This window comes from Carassius gibelio, chromosome B8 (assembly GCF_023724105.1).
Source record: "Carassius gibelio isolate Cgi1373 ecotype wild population from Czech Republic chromosome B8, carGib1.2-hapl.c, whole genome shotgun sequence".
Taxonomy (NCBI): Eukaryota; Metazoa; Chordata; class Actinopteri; order Cypriniformes; family Cyprinidae; genus Carassius; species Carassius gibelio.
In genome coordinates, this window is record NC_068403.1 from 7,711,741 (window position 1) to 7,729,109 (window position 17,369).

Sequence of the window (17,369 nt, forward strand, 5' to 3'; positions counted from 1 at the left end):
TATTAATTGTATATATAGGGGAAAATAGTATTTTATTCAACTGAAAAAAAAATGCAAAAAAAAATGTAGGTGCATTTTGTAATCGACTTGTACTTTGTGAAACTAAACTTCTATTTAAATTAATTATATGCAGCTATAAACATGTAAATTAGAGCTGCACGATTTCGGATATATTGAGAATCATGTTTTTATATATATATAAATTGGAGATCACGATTCTCTTAAGATTTTGAAGAAAAAAAGATTAGAAAACTGAAAAAACGTGCTCCTCACGCTCCACTGATGCTCACAATGTGAAAATGATTGAGATTGCGATCTTTAATCCCCCCCCCCCCCCCCCCCCCATTATCTTATTTACTTTATTAAGAATATATGTTGTGGAGATCATACACATATACAAAAATATCTTCTTTTGTGTTCTGCCAAAAAAAAAAAAAAAAAAAAAAGTCATTCAGGTCTGGAGTGACATGAGTGAGTAATGACAAAATTTTTATTTATCGGTTTACTATTGTATTAAGTTGCTTAAGTTGACATCCTATAAGACAAAAGTCCTCTTAAAATGCCACACAAAAACTTCAGCACTAACGAGTGGGAATTAACTACATTTCAAAGGGATAGTTCACCCAAAAGTGAAAATTGTAGCATGAATTACTCACCCTCATGTTGTTCCAATCCCATAAGACCTTTTGTTCTTTCTTTGTGCACAAAATGTATTCTTCTGGTTGTTGAACGTAGTTGCACTGCAGTCTATGCAGGGTCAAAAAGTTTAAAATATCTTAGTTTGTATTCTGAAGATGAACAAAGGTCTTAGGGGTTTGGAACGACATGAGGGTGAGTAATTCAAGATAGAATTTTCATTTTTGGGTGAACTATCCCTTTAAGTAGAGAAACGGGCTCATCCTAACATCAAAAGTCTACACATAAATAAACATGACAATAAAACCAACAACTGGAAATAAAACTAGCCAACGGTCAAACGCTGCAAGCATAATTATCCATGCCCCAGTGCATGCTTGGAGGAAGGCAAATTGGTCTGCTGATTTTACAGCAAATAAATTGTAATAGATATTATTTACTCAATCTAAGCATGAATTCTTCAGTGTTGAAATTCATACTGCTCATGTTTCTTGAAGTGGAACATGAGCTGGATTTTGTATTGTGATTTGATCACGATTTTATTTACCAATTATCTAAGATCTGCATTGTTGGATGACATCTGGAGATACGTGAGGTGAACACTATAATGGATGTTATCAGGAAAAGCACATCTTGACTCAGGGGATCCTTCTTTCACAGACCAACAAAAAAGACAACTCATTCCTTATCTCTTGTAAAACTATCACCAATTCACTTCCTTTCCCATGCAGAAAAAAAAAAACCTACAGCTGTATTTATTTATTTTGGACTACTGCTTGCAAAGAAGGACATAACCGTAGCCCTGAAAGAAGCAGCTTTAAAGGAAATGTGCTCCTTGGTGAGAATGAACAGTCAATAAGCTTCGAAGGAAGTTTATTTGATGTGGAGCCAAAGAAAGAAATGGTCTGGCTCTGGCACAGAGATGAACAAGATTGACAACAAATACTCATGACTCATGACAGGCATCACTTTTTGTTTTTAATCTTCTTCTGTAGAATGTGCTGTGATCTGCATTGTGTGATGGCATATTTATGATACTTCACCTAAAAATTTAATTTTTGTAAATTAGATTATCAGAAAAAACTTGGGAGAAATTTAGCATTACATCACTTGCTCAACAGTGGATCCTCTGCTGTGAATGGGTGCCGTCAGTATGAGAGTTTAAACAACTGATAAAAACATCACAACAATCCAGAAGTAACGTGTTGTTTTTCTTAAAACTGTTGCCTTTGACCATAATATAAGTCCTCTACCCATTGTATAGCTTCCTCCAGTAAAAAAGTAATCTTGTCTGAATCAGGAGACATATGAACAGATCAAGCACAAGTCCTAAACAAACATGTCATTGTATTTTGATGTAAAAGGACAACAGGGGATTGGCTTTTTCACTAAAGGAACTTACAAGACAGTACCGATGGTATATTTATGGATATTTATGGGTTACTGTTTTTATCAGCACTATGGGCTCTCATTCTGACGGTACCCATTTACTGCAGAGGATACGGCAGTGAGCAAGTGATTTAATTTCTCCAAAGCTGTTCTGATGAAGAAAAAAACTTTCAGCCAACTTTTATCTTTAGGTGAAATATTCCTTTAATAATCTGCCATTTTGGAACAGGTTTTAGTTCTAAGATTCCTTAAAACGCTGCTACAGTGGCGGCTCACAAGGTTTGGGAAACAGAGCTTATTAATTATGAAATAAGGAGTCAACCATGGAGGTTGTATAGTCTACTGAAAAACATTTCTCACTCTTACAGTCAAAAGCTGTACTGACACAAGGTCAGCCAACTGTGCATTTCTAATTGAAGCGCTTTGCCACCAATACCTGCAATTTTACAAGAAAATTTCTGAATCGGATCCATGTGCCACTAGACATCCACAGCTGTGATAAAACGGTGTGCATAAATCCATCCGATTGAAAGGACATAAATGGATGACTAAAGTGCAAATCAGCAGAGATCAATTAGAAGCTGCTCGCTGTCATAAAAATCAACCTTGTTGTGAGTGACCAATTTGTTTGCACACTGACATTTGATTTTCATTCATTTTGTCAGGTCGCACAGTGTCAAAGAACCACGAAGGTTGCCATTTTAAAAAGCAATTCCATGAAAAATTATAGTCTAATTTTGAATCGTTTTCCTTCCTCCTGAGTCAGAAAATGACCAGCGGATAAACAGAAATAACATGCTGAAAAACTGTTTGGGAAAACTGAAATAGCATTGTGAATTGTGAGAATAAACAAAATTTCATACACCAAATTCAAATGTGTGACAAAACACTCAAGTCTTATAAAATGTGGTAATATTTAATCAAAAATTCATACATCAAAATGTATTTAAGCTTTAATGTTATTTAATGTAAAAATAAAAATGTAAAAATAATAAACATGACAAGCATTTAATAGAGTATAGCTTATAATATATTATAGTATAGCTTCTACGAGCAGTATAGCCAGGGCCGTAGCTGGCGTGAAAGGTGGTGGTGATTAAAGGGGCCCATGGCTGAGGGGAGGCCCCAAGGAGATCTAAACCGACTGGCTGAGGCCAGCCTAAAAAGCTCTCAGGGCAGTTGATGGGCCACGTCTATGTATCAAGCTTATCATTTGCACATGTTTTTAAGCCTTGCCTATTTAAACATTCAAAACAATCAAATTATTATTATTATATTTTTACTAGTGGTTGCAGGACACTAAAGTTCATTTATGTAAGTGAGTATAGCAAAATAAAGTAAATTGTCACATATTATACCCTGAAATTCTTGATACATTGAACTACAAGTAAAATGTATAAACAAATTGGGACCAAAACTTATTCAGACACTTTTACCTGACCATTTTTGCTTAAGTGTTTTTTCTTTAATTGTTAATACAAAATTTTTACACCACAGACTGAACAAAATCAAACATTGCTTGGCAATTGGTCAACAACAAAATATTGATAGTTGTGTAAATATTGTCATACTAACAGTTATCAAAATTTTTAGTTGATCATTACATAATTTTCTATAAAGGTTATCTGACATTATCAAGATGAATTTGTTCTGACACAGTTTAACTCTGAGCTCATGTCATATTTTATTAACATTTTCTAATTTATAGCAAATAAACATTGATAATGTGAGAAGTGTTGAAGATGTCTGAATAAATTTTGGTTTGACTGTATATTTAATTTTTACAGTGAAGAATATGCAGTGCTATTTTACCTTTAATGGACAGCTACAAACTTGAAAAAACTAATAGTACAAATAAATAAACAGAACGAAGATACAAATGAAACAATTTCGAACAGGGCCCACTGGTACAAACTGCCCTAGGGTCCAACAAACCCCAGCCACTGCCCTGAGTATAGCTTCTGAACAGTGTTGGGTATAGTTACTTTGGAAAGTAGTTAGTTAGGTTACAACGTTACCATCAATTAAAAGTAATCAGTTATGATACAGCGTTACCTATTCATAAAAGTAACGCGTTAGAGTACTCATGCGTTACCAAAAATTAAAAGCCGTTTGCAGCGGCTCACACACGACAGACATAGCCCGCGGCCCCTTTAAATGCACCTAGAAGTCGTGACTCCCGACAATGAATAACGTCAGTCATCCGACTAAATTAACACTGCAGGATAACAATAACAGGAAAGACAGTCGGCAATCGGCTATTCCACATGGCGTTTTATTTATTTATTATCACAGAACATATTATTAATCAAAATTCGCACCTAACGTAACCAAGTATGCTTACTTGTAAACACAACCTTAAACAGGCTTTTAAAAATTAAAACCATTTAAAAATGATGAACAACCAGCCAGCCAATGATCTAACAGAAATTAACAGCTGCCTGTCAAACAAAAATGATAACAAACCGAATTAAATCCTTCACTGCCACACAGGCAAATGACAAATCGCTTAATAGCCGAACTAATTATTATTAAAGTGTCACTCACAGTCACAAGCCTAAATTCGCTTTAACACAGTCCTCTTACATTTACTCTTCAAAGTAGTGATTAAAACGTAGCGTTAAATTTGAGGTAGAATTTTTGGCGACAGAAGCTTTTCACCAAAGCAGTGTGCATTTTACCGTTATGTTCTTTTCTTTTTCGTTGACAAATTGAAAATAATGTGCGTACTTCCATAAACCAAACGCTGTCCTCTCTGCTATCTTGCCGGGAGTTCGAAAAAAAAAAAAAACCACACACACACACACACACACACAGGGTCAGGCGCAGGGCACAGACGCATCACAGCCATTGACTTTACGATCACAGAGCTTCGGCTCCGCTGATACATCCGCAGGTGGCACAGTAGACCTAGGACTACTGTCTGACAAAAAGCAGGCTGCAGTCGGGATTTTCCTTTCCTTAAAATAACGGATTACTTTTTTAAAAAAAATAACGAAGTTACTGATTACTTACACAAGAAACTAACGCGTTAAGTTACACATTTCAGGAAAAAAGTAATTAGAGTACTCAACGCGTTACCCACAACACTGCTTCTGAAGACCACGCCACCTCGCAATTACAAGGATTTGCTCATGAATATTAATCAAGTGACGCAACGTTCGCTTAAAAGGAAGAGTTGCTTATATTGTAAAGGTGTGGTACATTAACAAATATTTAGAAATCAATATTGTTCAATTTATTGTTCAAATATTCATATCGGGTGCACATACGTTTTTGATTTAACAACAATTATTAAATGGAGTCTGAAAGAATGCAACAAACACATAATTCTCGGAGAGGGTTGTGAAATATTCTTAACTTGAAACTCTAGACACCATGAACTTCCGTCGCGCACTTTCTGTCATGTAAAACAACGAAAATCAGCCAATCGCATTTCAAATGATAGTTGCTTATAGTGTCTTACATTATAAAATTGTTGTTATGATCGTTCACTTTAAATCCATATTCAACTGCCAATGCCCAAACTAGTGCAAACCAAAGACTATATAAAAAAAAAGATAAAAAAGGACTTTGTGAAAACGAACTAACTGTTAGTTAGTGGAAGATGACTAACGATATCACTTAACCGCTTCATCAACCAGCGCCCTCTGTTGACCAACAGAAACAACACATACTTTTATATAAAAATACAGATTTTTATTATTTATTTAATTCATTCATTCATTTATTTATTTTTTACTTTGAAGTATATTCTCAAGTAGTCTCCTAAAAACAATGTTTTGGTCTTAAACAGAAGTTTGAGAATAAATTATTTTAAATAAAACATAAAAAGTCAGTTAAAGCCACTTTGAAACATACACATTGTGGCCTACTGTTTCTCTTTTTCGTTGATGTCAGCTTTGGCTGGACTTTATGAATCTTTCCCTTTCTGAGCTCAGTAGTTACAGTGAAGACTTTAATCTGATAGAGATTGGACTCTCCAGCCAAAGTCATTTTGTTGTTCTCATGGAGAAGTTTAGTTGGCTGTGCACTGGGTCTGTGGCCACACTGTCCAAACAGACAGCTTGTGCTTGACTGCCTGATTCCATCCTGTATTTACATAACAAAACATTACAGATTTATTGAAGAATATCCAAGCTTTCCAACTTTGGGGTCGTTACCTGAAAAATTCTAAGAACTGTATTCATTAAAAAATGTAGAACTGTAGGTGTAAATATGCAGCTATAAATAAGTGAAATGTGATGGCACACTGAAAGGATCACATCCTTGAAATTTTGGTTTGCATAAGGGAATTAAGCTATATTATCCCATTGAGACAAAAGTGTCACCCAGTGCTTTAAAAGTGCTGGTATTTCTCTAACACTTATTTGTATCACAGGTCTCCCGGCAATCCAGTCAAGACACACCCCTCAATTGTCTGGTCCACCCCTTTAACATGCTATATGTGGAGGCAGGCCTGCAAAGCTGTTTAAATCAACACCAAAAAGCGATCTAGCTGCATGTAACAGTGGAGAAGAGATGCAGGGTGCCCAAATGATTTCTTATAGGTCTTGTTAAAAAGTCAGTAACAATAAAATTGACTAAATAGTAAAATAGTAAATGCGTTGTAATTCTTTACAACATCCTTTGCAAGTGGAAAATTGGCTGGGTGCTCCGTTAAAGGGTTAAATACAAATCAGGAAGGAATTTGGAGCTGTTGCACAAAGAAAGATTTGTGGGAACCTGCTGTCCTTTGGAGAAAATATGACGTGTGAGATTAATGCAATTATTCTTAAAGGGGCTTGTTTTTGTATATTTATCTGTAGAGGTCGATCATGAATACAGCATATCTGATTAAATATTAATTATTTTATATGGATATCAATATATATTAGTATATATATCAGTACATAAAAATATATAAAATATTATTTTTTTAAATACAACATAAATGCAATATTACATTTGGAGTTTTTACAATGCCTGGCAAAACTGAATATATTGTGTTTCCTCATGTAAATCAACATAAATGTTCTATTGTATGGCTTCAGAAGACTTGTATAGACTACTTTTATGGTACTTTTAAGGTTCTTTGTGCACTTTGTGCACAGTCGTCATTAATTGTAATTGCATGGAATAGACCAAGTTTTCCTCGTGTTCTACAGAAGAAAAAAAATTGGAACAAAACGAGAGTAACTGATAGAATTTTTTTTTTTTTTTGAAGTATGTATGAGAAAGAGAGGAGCTGTATTTAACAGCCAACTTGAACCAAGCCTTTAAAACCATCTTACTGCTTAATTTTCTAAGATATAGAGCTTATTAGGATAATTATGCTACAGCAAAAAGTAGTTTTGGTCCTGATTATCCAACTGTAATTTAGAAATGACATTTTAATAACAGCAGTTCATGGTAAATTTACTAGAACTGTTATCATCTTGATGTTTTCAGGAACACCAGAGGCTTTAATCTCCGTGTATACAGCACCATCAAGTGGTCATATTTAAAACACATTGTGCTCTTGAAGCAGATTTCTTGTGCAAGGCACTGGGCACAGTTTGTCAGAGGTGTTAATAGATCTCAGCTGCACAGTAAAGCTATTTATTTGGTGTTGCACAGCCTTGTTAAGTTGGACAACATCATGGCCATTGCAGGAGGAATAAAGTTCAATTAAGGTCAATGTTACTTCTCGCACAGGTCTTGCCAAAGAGACCTAACAACTGCCAAACACTTATAAAGCTGCCAGTGACAATCAACTCAAGAATGAGACCATAGAAGATGGAGACACTTGGCCCGAGGCAAGAAAGAAAGAAGGAACAGAGTGAATGTTCTGTCAATTTTGAAAAAAGAACATTTTGAAAGGAACACATTTAAAATAATACTAAATAGCAAAACATACATTTAAATAACTACAGGATGTTACATAAAAAAATAGAGACAGATAGAAGATTCTGATGCACAGTTCATATATTTTCAGTTTTGTGTTTGTGGGAACATTAAATGTTGCATCCAAAGTTATAAAACAAATGGTTCAGTGCATATTGCAGGAGATTGACTCGACACCTAAATGTGTGAAAGGAGTCCGTTCATATGCAGCTGACAAAGCACTTTTACTTTATATGAAGTGCTGTTCAAGTCACCAGACAACTCTGTCTTTATTTGCATATCTACATTGCATATTGAAAGTAATATTTTAAATGTTTACAATATTTATGAGTACAAATTATAAAGAACCATTATTTACAAAATAATACATCTATTTATTTTCATCAAACAACTATATTTACAGTCTAGTTTGTCAAAAACAAACCATTGTAATTCACACAATGATGTCATAATACTGTATGTCAATCTGCATATGATAAATTATCTATTGAACATGAAGTCTTCTGTCTTTTCTCTGTACAGCACGCCAGTATAAATCATTCACTGACTCTGTCGTCGTGTCTTTGGAGCTCAGGTAGCCAAGGATGGAGTTTCCAGCCCAGAGACTGACCCCTACTAGACCCAAACAGAGATGTGGGATTTTCCATGCCGATGTGGTGAGCTGGGTGTGGATCATGAAGATGACAACCGCCGAAGTTCCCTAAATGAGTACAGATTCATACAAGCTTAACCCTTTTGTTGTGCTGAGGTTCATTTGTCCCACACTTTTTCAAAATGCCTGAAATATTGGTTAATCTACCCATTTCCTCTTGAACTTGTGAGAATACTTTTCATTTAAGGTCGTGAATGTGCATGCAAAGTTTTAACAAATATAAGTGTTTTGGAAAGGCTGGACAAATGTTACAACGTTTGAGCCCCATTGGTAAAAAACACAAACTCAAAATATGACGCAAACCTGCAATAATTTTTAATAAAACAAATGTGTCTAATCCCATTTTATTAACTAATGTCTTTGTTGCTGACCTTTGATGATCCAGATCAACCATTAAAATAAGATAAAATGACTTTAGATGAGTATTCAAAATAGTGAATTGTGCTTCATTTTCTTCCTTTTTTTTTATTGCCAAAGAGTGTTGAACCTTCTTCTCCTGTGTTATACTATACAGACATTAATTTACTTTTCCTTCTGCCTGAGGTTTATTCATAACACTTTTTGGTTTGACTTTATATTTGCTATAAATATAACTTATTATATTAAAAACAAATCAAGCATGCTCATATTTAAAACGTAACGCAAAAGTAACGTAATGCATTACTTTCCATAAAAAGTAACTAAGTAACATAATTATAAAGCAATCTTGTAATGCATTGCTTTTAAAAGTAACTTTCCCCAAGAATGAACTGTTGTAGCACTGAGGAAGGTGTGAGAAACCATTTTTTTTTTGAGAAACCAATGGAAGTCATTTTGACCCCCAAGAAGTTGTACCCAGTTTTTGAACACAAAATGATTGTTAATCATATGTAATCATGTTGGAGCTAAATCAGTGTTAAATAGTTGTAATATGATCTGCTGACATGACATACCACAGCCCGGCTGCTGAAGACAGATACCTCATTGGTTCCCATTTGTTTCTGTGTGGTAAAAGAAGCAAAGCTGTCTCCAACCATCATGGCTCCAAATGCCCGAGTGAGATAAAGATTATCCTCAGATCCATTCATCTACAATGGATGAATACACAATGCAATTGATGGGCAATGCCACCTAGAAGCATTTTAGCCAACATGACCACTTTTACTATAATTGATATATTTTTGTCAAATATAGTCCAAGTTTTTACAACAGTTGCGATTAAGTAAATTTTTTACCTGTGACCCAAGAAGCCATCCTGGAAAAACCAACCACATGAGGCCAAAAATGCAGTTGGCAAAAAAATCCATTTGAAAGAAAAACCTCTGGGGCTTAGTGAGAAGCAGTTCAGATCGTTTCAAAGAGCCTTTCAACTGATTGTGATCCAAGATCAAAAGAATCAAACTGCTGAGAAGAAAGAACAAGAACACCGCCACATCCACCATGGGAAGCTGGAGAGAAAAAGTCAAGATTTATGGATTTAACCGGCATGTAACAGACATCTGATGTTTTATGGCATAACAGCAGAGAGCACTGCATTTTACATTTATGTTTAGATGATTACTATACCAAAATGACTTAATATATTAAAATGCACACATCATGTTACAGTACACACATGTCTGGAGTCTGTTCCTTGAATATGTGCCTCTCTGCAGACTCCCAACAGTGACAGGAAGGCCTGTATAGAAAGACATTTAAAACCATTCATTTTATTTATATTTAAAAATGTAAACAAAAGGTCACAATAAATATCAAACTGGTGCAATAATGCAACACTTAAATATGTACACTTCAATCGTTTTGTAATGTTTTCAAAAGTAGTCTCCTATGCTTACGAAACTTGCATTTATTTGATTAAAACAGTAATATTGAGAAATATTATTGCATTTAAAATAACTTTACTGTTATAATATATTTTTAATGTAATATATTCCTGTCAAGCAAAGGTGAATTTTAAGCAGTCATTACCCTGTTACTCTTCAGTGTCACATGATCCTTCAGAAATCACTTTTGATTAATTTAATGCATCCTTGATAAATAAAAGTATTAATTATTTTTATATAAAAACAATATACCCTACTAACCCCAGTCTTAAATTCATTTAAAATACATTTTTTAATCATTTTCAAAGTTTTAAAATTCCTTGCTTTATCTTTGTGATAGTTTTTTCATTCATCATTATTTTACATACTTTTATGTAAAGCACTTTGAATTACCATTGTGTACGAAATGTGCTATATAAATAAACTTGCCTTGAGTAACTGTAAGGAGTAAAGTCCCAACTTTAAAAATACATTTGTTGCTGTGTAATCTAGCCTGATATAGCTGTTAACTGAGCCAAATTAAATAATATTTTAATTCGAATATAACCATGTGAAGTACATTGTAGATCACCTGACAAACGGGATGAACTATTAGATTACCTAGAAACTATATTTTTCCTAAAGTTTCAAGATAATATATTCAGGCATATGATATGTGTGTGTATTTGCATTGCACTTACAACAAGCCTCGAGACGCAATGAGCAGACAGAGAAAGTGGATGTTTATTGCTTTTGAAGAAAATGAACTTAATATTACTGGCAACCCACACACACACGAGTGAGCGCGTTACTTCAAACTGCGCGCTTGCGTCACTGACGCTTTCCCCCTGCAACACAAAAGAGTTACAAAAGTATTATCACACTAACAATAATTTACGCCAAGATGCCCAATAATTACTACGGTTATGTCTACTACAAAAACATATGTAATAAACATTTTAAAATAACAGACAATATGAACTTAGCAGCTCCGTCTCGATTTGGAGATGGAACGCGTCGCGTTTTACAATGCGTCTCTCGAGACCCATCCGTTCTGTTCCATTCAGACCCCAAGTAATATTTTAAGTTTTCAAACAAAATTATTTTTTTACTTTTCGCTTATTTACATTTACAAACAACACATTATATTTTCCCATGATTTTACACATGTAAAGACCCACCTTTAAGGAAAAAGCCAAACTGGAACACATCCTATACGCCATGCTGAGCAGTAGTCCAGCCACAAGTTCGGCTGAAATTACTTGACTTCCAATTACTTTCTCCCTGTTCGTTTTCATGGTTGGTTCACAGTTCGAGTTGGCGGTTAAATCAATGTTTTCAGTGCGGCAAGGAACTGCATGTGTAGCCCGCCGGCTTCTAAAGTCCTCATACGTAACGTGCCCTTACACAACCTAATTATGAAACTCACTGGAGGGGTTCCTCAGTGCTGTTGAGTAACCCGCTGCTGCTGATGGCAACTTCAGTTTCTTCTGGCTGCAGCCACTTTCTACTGAGTGTTACGTAAAAATCAACGGGAATAAAAACGTTCACGTGGGACCCAATCCGTTGAGTTCGTGAAGACAGGACATCAGCAAACAGCGCAATAGTGATTTTCATGAGGTTTTAAACGTGTGTAGGGCTTTTAAAAATATGTTATTAGACTTTTAAATCATAATTTATTTTAAATCAACACTTATTTTATTTATATTCACAACGTAAGTTTCACAATTAATTAAAATGTTCACTCACACCGCATGAAGAAACAATTTATTTATTTATAAATAAAACATTAAGACATTCACTATATGGATAAATAAATTATATATACCCTTGTTAATATACATATTCATGTAATGTTTGGTAATGTAAGAAATAACATCCTTATAGCCTAAAACTCATATATAATGTCTTAAGCACGTTGTTATATATTAACATTTTTGGGAACCCTTCACTAAATGGAAACCAATAAATCAGCTTAAAGCCAAACATTTATCACATGATTTTTCATAAAAGGCTTTTTGTGCATGTAAGCAACTTAACACTTGGATCAGAGCCATTGAGATATTGAGGTCAAACTTTTTTATTATTTCCCAACAAATAATAGTTAATAACTTGTATTTCTTATATTTTCTTATATATATAAAAATTAAAATGTAACAATATATTAAAAATATTATATTGCCTGTGCCTAAATCGTGTTGACTGACAGGAAGCACTGCGCCATCATACTATATGAATCTTATCAAACCTGTTTATGAAATGAAACATTGTTCTCTTTCAAACTGAAACGTTTTGTTTGAATAATATGCTTACTGATAAGAAAGCATATGGAATTAATTGGTAAGGAGGTTGGATAATAATTTCATGTTTTGAAAAAAAAAAACTGTAAATATAAATAATAGATAATTATTTTAGCTATAACATTAAGTACAAGTGATAAACAGTTAATGATCAAAAATCTTTATGTATGTATCAGCACATGACAAAGGCCAGAATTTATTTAGCTGAAGTCTTGCTCAATTCTAAATGGTCCACACCCATAGGAACTTCTCTGTGTCATTGTACTTTTGTTCCAGGACAAACACATTTTGTGCAATATAGGTTTAGTTTGGTTATGGTCACACTGATGAAAACAATGCGGAACAGTGAAAGAGAAGTGAAGTGTCCAGTCACATGTTCATATAACTGAGAGAATGACTGAGAACTTATATATTCAGTATATACATACAAACATTTATTCATATACTTTACATGACTGTGCACTCATATACAGTAGTACATCCTTATAATAAATGTACATTGAACATATTTTACATATTAATGTATTTAATTACATCAGAGTAACATTCATAAAGCCATTATATAGCTCATATATCTAAATATACATGAAATGTGTATTATTTAGCATCACCCAGTCCTTTTATCTCATCACATTCACATCTTGAGTAAGATATAATTTCTTTTGTTGTGGCTCTGTAGATTAAATAGTGCCACAGCATTGCCGCTAAGTCCAAAATGGACATTTCAAGAATCAATAATGGTGAAGGTTCGGCCAGTCCTGAAAAAGTTCTCTATCTCCTCCAGAGTCCGACCTTTAGTTTCTGGCACACATTTAGCAGTGAAAATTATATTCACTACAGAGATGACAGAGAAGAACAGGAAAGGTGCAAAGAGTCCATAGGCCACCTATATGAAAAGATATATGTTATCAAGTTTGCGTTTTATAGCCATACTTGGGAAAAGCTTGCACAACTGTGTATATGAAAAATAATAGAAAATGAAACCATCAGAAAGAAAAAAATATCTGAAGAAACATAATAATGTATAGCATGAGTATTCTCAAGAGAAGCTTGTATTATCTTTCAGTGATCATGTATTATGTGCTATTAGGTAAGTGAAAGATAGGTGTTTTTCCAATTCCTGTTTCCATCTGCGTTAAAAAGAACATTAGCTCACCACCACATGCATGAAGAGTTGTGTCAGAACAAAGGCTGTGATCCAGCTAACACCAACGCACAAACCCGATGCTACACCACGTGCTCCCAAAGGTAGAATCTCTGACATTAGCAGCCATGTGATTGGACCCCAACCCATAGCATAACCTGCATGGGAGATTTCAGTGATGTTATGTTATTTTACAAGAGGAAATAAAACTAGAACTGTTTCTAAAAGTGATGTAATCCACTCCTGTTGCCAAAATGATTGTTTCTCTATTTAAAAAAAAAAAAATTATGTGTCACTTTATTCATTCTAACTGAAGTGTTGTAATAATCAACAGGTTCCTTATTTGTCATTTATGAGATCCACAAAAACATTTTACAGTAAGTCAAAGTGAAACTCACCAAATATGATGACCATAGAGCTTATTAGAGGAATTAGAGTTATTGGATCGAACGCAGGGCCTGTTAAGCCTCCATAAGTGTTCTTCAAGCCCTCAGTTACAGTAAGATTGACATGGCTGCACGGTGCTTTGTGAGTGTACATTGTCATTGAAAGCGTGGCTAGAAACATCAAAAATCCTGAAGGAATAAAAGATGACTGTGTTTTAGATATTTTTTTCCAAGCAATTACATTTACCAAATATAATACTTTTATTGTTAATTCTACACAAACCTGAGGTGAACAGTAGAGCTTTTCGACCTGCTTTGTCCATCAAACTGGCTGCGATAGCAACCGACATCAATCTTACAGCTCCCACTAATGCTGCGTCATATTTCGGTTCCTGAATGGCAATGAAAAAATATAATTGTTTAGATGGATAAATGTGCTTTCAGGTATTTCACAGTGTGAGTGAATGAATCTTTGAGACATACCAGTGATATAGCTGTCAACTGGAAGATGGGCTCCAGATATACCAGAATTGGGGTTATACCAGTCATCTGCTGCAGGAATCTCATGACAACTGATATCAGTATTGGTTTATAGTATGAAGGTGTTTTAAGATCACTCCATTGAACGCCCTGTGGGAGATAACATTCAAGTCATATTCTATATATTCTATTTTTAGATAATGCATATTTAAATTTTTATTTGATTCCAAGTAATATTTGGCAGCCCCCTGCAATACTGCAGCAAACTACCAACATCTTTGAAATAGGATATAAGTCTTGCTATATTAATATGCAACAAAAAATCTGATTTAAAAATCTTTGAAATACAATTGATCTTATTTTCTCTTATTGAATTCTATCTGCAAGACCTTTTAATGCTATGGCAAACCACCCTGATAACATGATGTAATCCTTTTACCTGAGAATTGATACTGCGCTCAATCTTACTGAACTCGGTCATGTAATCAGAATCGGGGCCTCTGAGCCATTTTAGCGATTTAACTGCTCTTTCTCTGTTTCCCTTCATGATGTGGTAACGTGGGGAAGTCGGCATGAAGCAAAGCAAAATCATCATGATAACGACAGGGATCTCTCCGGCCACAGCCAGCCACCTCCACGGCAAAACCAAGCCTGGAGAGAGAAGATAAAATACCATAATTCTAAAGGACATATAGGAAAATGTATCTGAAAAATGCTTGGAAATTCTTGAATGTGTTGGAGAAAGTGTGTTTCATCATACACCCAAAACAACCTGAGAAATATTAGCTCTCTCACCAAAAGCGTAAAGTGCCAGACTTCCAAAGACAGCTGTGATCTGAGGACATGAACCCAGCGCACCCCTCACAGACGGGTGTGAAATCTCTGACACATACACCTGTGTGAAAAGATATCAGCTGATGTTAATGAGATCCATTAGGCACAAAACTGCAAGCGCTAATGTATCATGATGTTTCTTTAATCAAAATCCCATATGTTACAATTAAATTCTTATATCTAGGCTATATCTGACAACACGTCACACAAACATGCAGTCAGTAAGGGAATCAGGTCTCATGGATTCAGCTAATGACATTTACATTTATTTATTTATCCAAAGCAACTTACAATTTAGATTGATTTAAACAAACTAAATTTCTCAGAAAACAAAACTTACTTTCTTCATTTTAAATCTTGTCAATGTAAATTCATTTAAGGATGTTTATATATATTTATATAAGAAAGAAAGAGAAAAATACTGCAGAAAGAGAAACATTTTAAGCAATGCAATCAACATTTAATGCCATGGTTTTATCAATTTAATACTTTCTGCTTTGATTTAAGACCCTAATTAAAACCTGCAATAATAACTCACACATTTAAGTCTCTGGGAGTCGAATGATTCATTCAGTTCTCATTTGTTCATAAATTGAATTTTTTTAAATAAAATGTTAAATAAAATTGTTCTTGCATGCTGCCAACAGACATGCTTATTGACAATATTATCATTAATAAATGCCTTCCAGCATTTTATCTCATAAGATTTAAAATCAGACTGAAAACTCACTAAAAATATTACTTTTTGCAGTGGCACTGTAGAATTAATATTGATATCTTTATAAACAAGATGGACTGACAGAAAACTTACAGGAATAGATCCAGCAGTGATACCACCAGCGATGCCAGTCAGAAATCGGCCCCATAATAACATCCAAAAGTTTTGTGCGGCCCCCATCACAAGGAGACCTACAACAGATGGTACTCCTGACAACATGATGTTTATTTTTCTCCCAACTCTGTCATTCAGAAACATGGCACTAACACCCCCTAAGGCAGCTCCAAGGGTAAAAATGGACTAATAAACAAAAGAGAAGCTAGTTACAAATATGTACTTTTACTGTATGTAAAAATCATATCTTATATATTATTACATTAATGATCTTACACCAAACCATGATATCTGATGGGTGTCCATTTGTAGACGAGGGTCATCACCCTTTTGAAGCTGGGGGATGACAGGCGAGGGGAACACCAAGGCAAACCCAAAATTGAAATTGCCCAGAACAGCTGAAAACACTGCAAGGAAGAGCTTTCCATTTCTAGAAAGTATAAACAGTCGAATGAATGCACGAAACCCATAAAATAAAGTTGGATTGAGACATCATACATCAAAAACAAAGAAGGACAAATGAACGATTGAGTCACCTGAGTCGAGCTGGTTTGTTTTTAATTAATGCGGTGGTTTCATCCGGACTGTCTCCCATCTCTCCTCCGCTTCAGCCTTCAGAATGAACTGCTTTTAATGCTCGAATGGGTAGGCTATAACTGCCACCAAGTGAAAGTATAAGCCCATTTTCGTAATCCTGGAATTTCTAGATGGAGACAAAGATTAAGGAAGCAAACGTCAGAACTTCCTCAACTCAGATTAGAGTGATGTGTTTAGCAACCTGTGATTTCCAGCAGCAGCCACCAAACGCCATTCAGAAAGAGTTTTGACACACTACTTTCGCGTGATTGGTGTGACCTTTGAATCATCCAGAATTATTCGAATCTTTTTAATCAATTAATTTAAAAAAAGATTCATTTGGTGGCCCCTCGGAGCTTTAGTGTTAAAAGTGATTCAGTGAATCGCTCGCTAAAATGATTCATTAAAAATGAGTCTTTCACGAACGAAATAAGTATTATGGGCTACTTTATTCAAATTTCTACCACATACATATACATATACGTCTGTCTGTC

At 34.7% G+C, this 17,369-nt stretch overlaps 2 protein-coding genes across 3 annotated transcripts; both read right to left on the reverse strand.

Moving 5' to 3' along the window:
• Positions 1 to 7,953: 7,953 nt before the first annotated feature.
• Positions 7,954 to 11,893, reverse strand: LOC127962833 (uncharacterized). 2 transcript variants are annotated; one of them, XM_052562426.1, is made up of 6 exons: positions 11,505 to 11,893; positions 11,025 to 11,171; positions 10,137 to 10,199; positions 9,757 to 9,969; positions 9,502 to 9,609; positions 7,954 to 8,590 (listed from the first exon to the last, which is right to left on the reverse strand). In XM_052562426.1, the coding sequence occupies exons 1-6, from the start codon at positions 11,619 to 11,621 to the stop codon at positions 8,375 to 8,377; spliced, it is 864 nt and encodes a 287-aa protein (XP_052418386.1). In that variant the 5' UTR covers positions 11,622 to 11,893; the 3' UTR covers positions 7,954 to 8,374. The 2 variants fall into 2 exon arrangements, with proteins under 2 accessions (XP_052418386.1, XP_052418387.1); XM_052562427.1 differs by having other exon boundaries at positions 9,475 to 9,609.
• A 1,142-nt stretch (positions 11,894 to 13,035) lies between these two features.
• slc2a6 (solute carrier family 2 member 6) lies at positions 13,036 to 17,003 on the reverse strand. Its single transcript, XM_052564404.1, has 10 exons — positions 16,836 to 17,003; positions 16,576 to 16,729; positions 16,279 to 16,485; positions 15,429 to 15,528; positions 15,073 to 15,284; positions 14,637 to 14,783; positions 14,437 to 14,545; positions 14,166 to 14,342; positions 13,780 to 13,925; positions 13,036 to 13,509 (listed from the first exon to the last, which is right to left on the reverse strand). Exons 1-10 carry the CDS (start codon positions 16,892 to 16,894, stop codon positions 13,348 to 13,350), a joined length of 1,473 nt encoding a protein of 490 aa, XP_052420364.1. The 5' UTR covers positions 16,895 to 17,003; the 3' UTR covers positions 13,036 to 13,347.
• Positions 17,004 to 17,369: the final 366 nt, after the last annotated feature.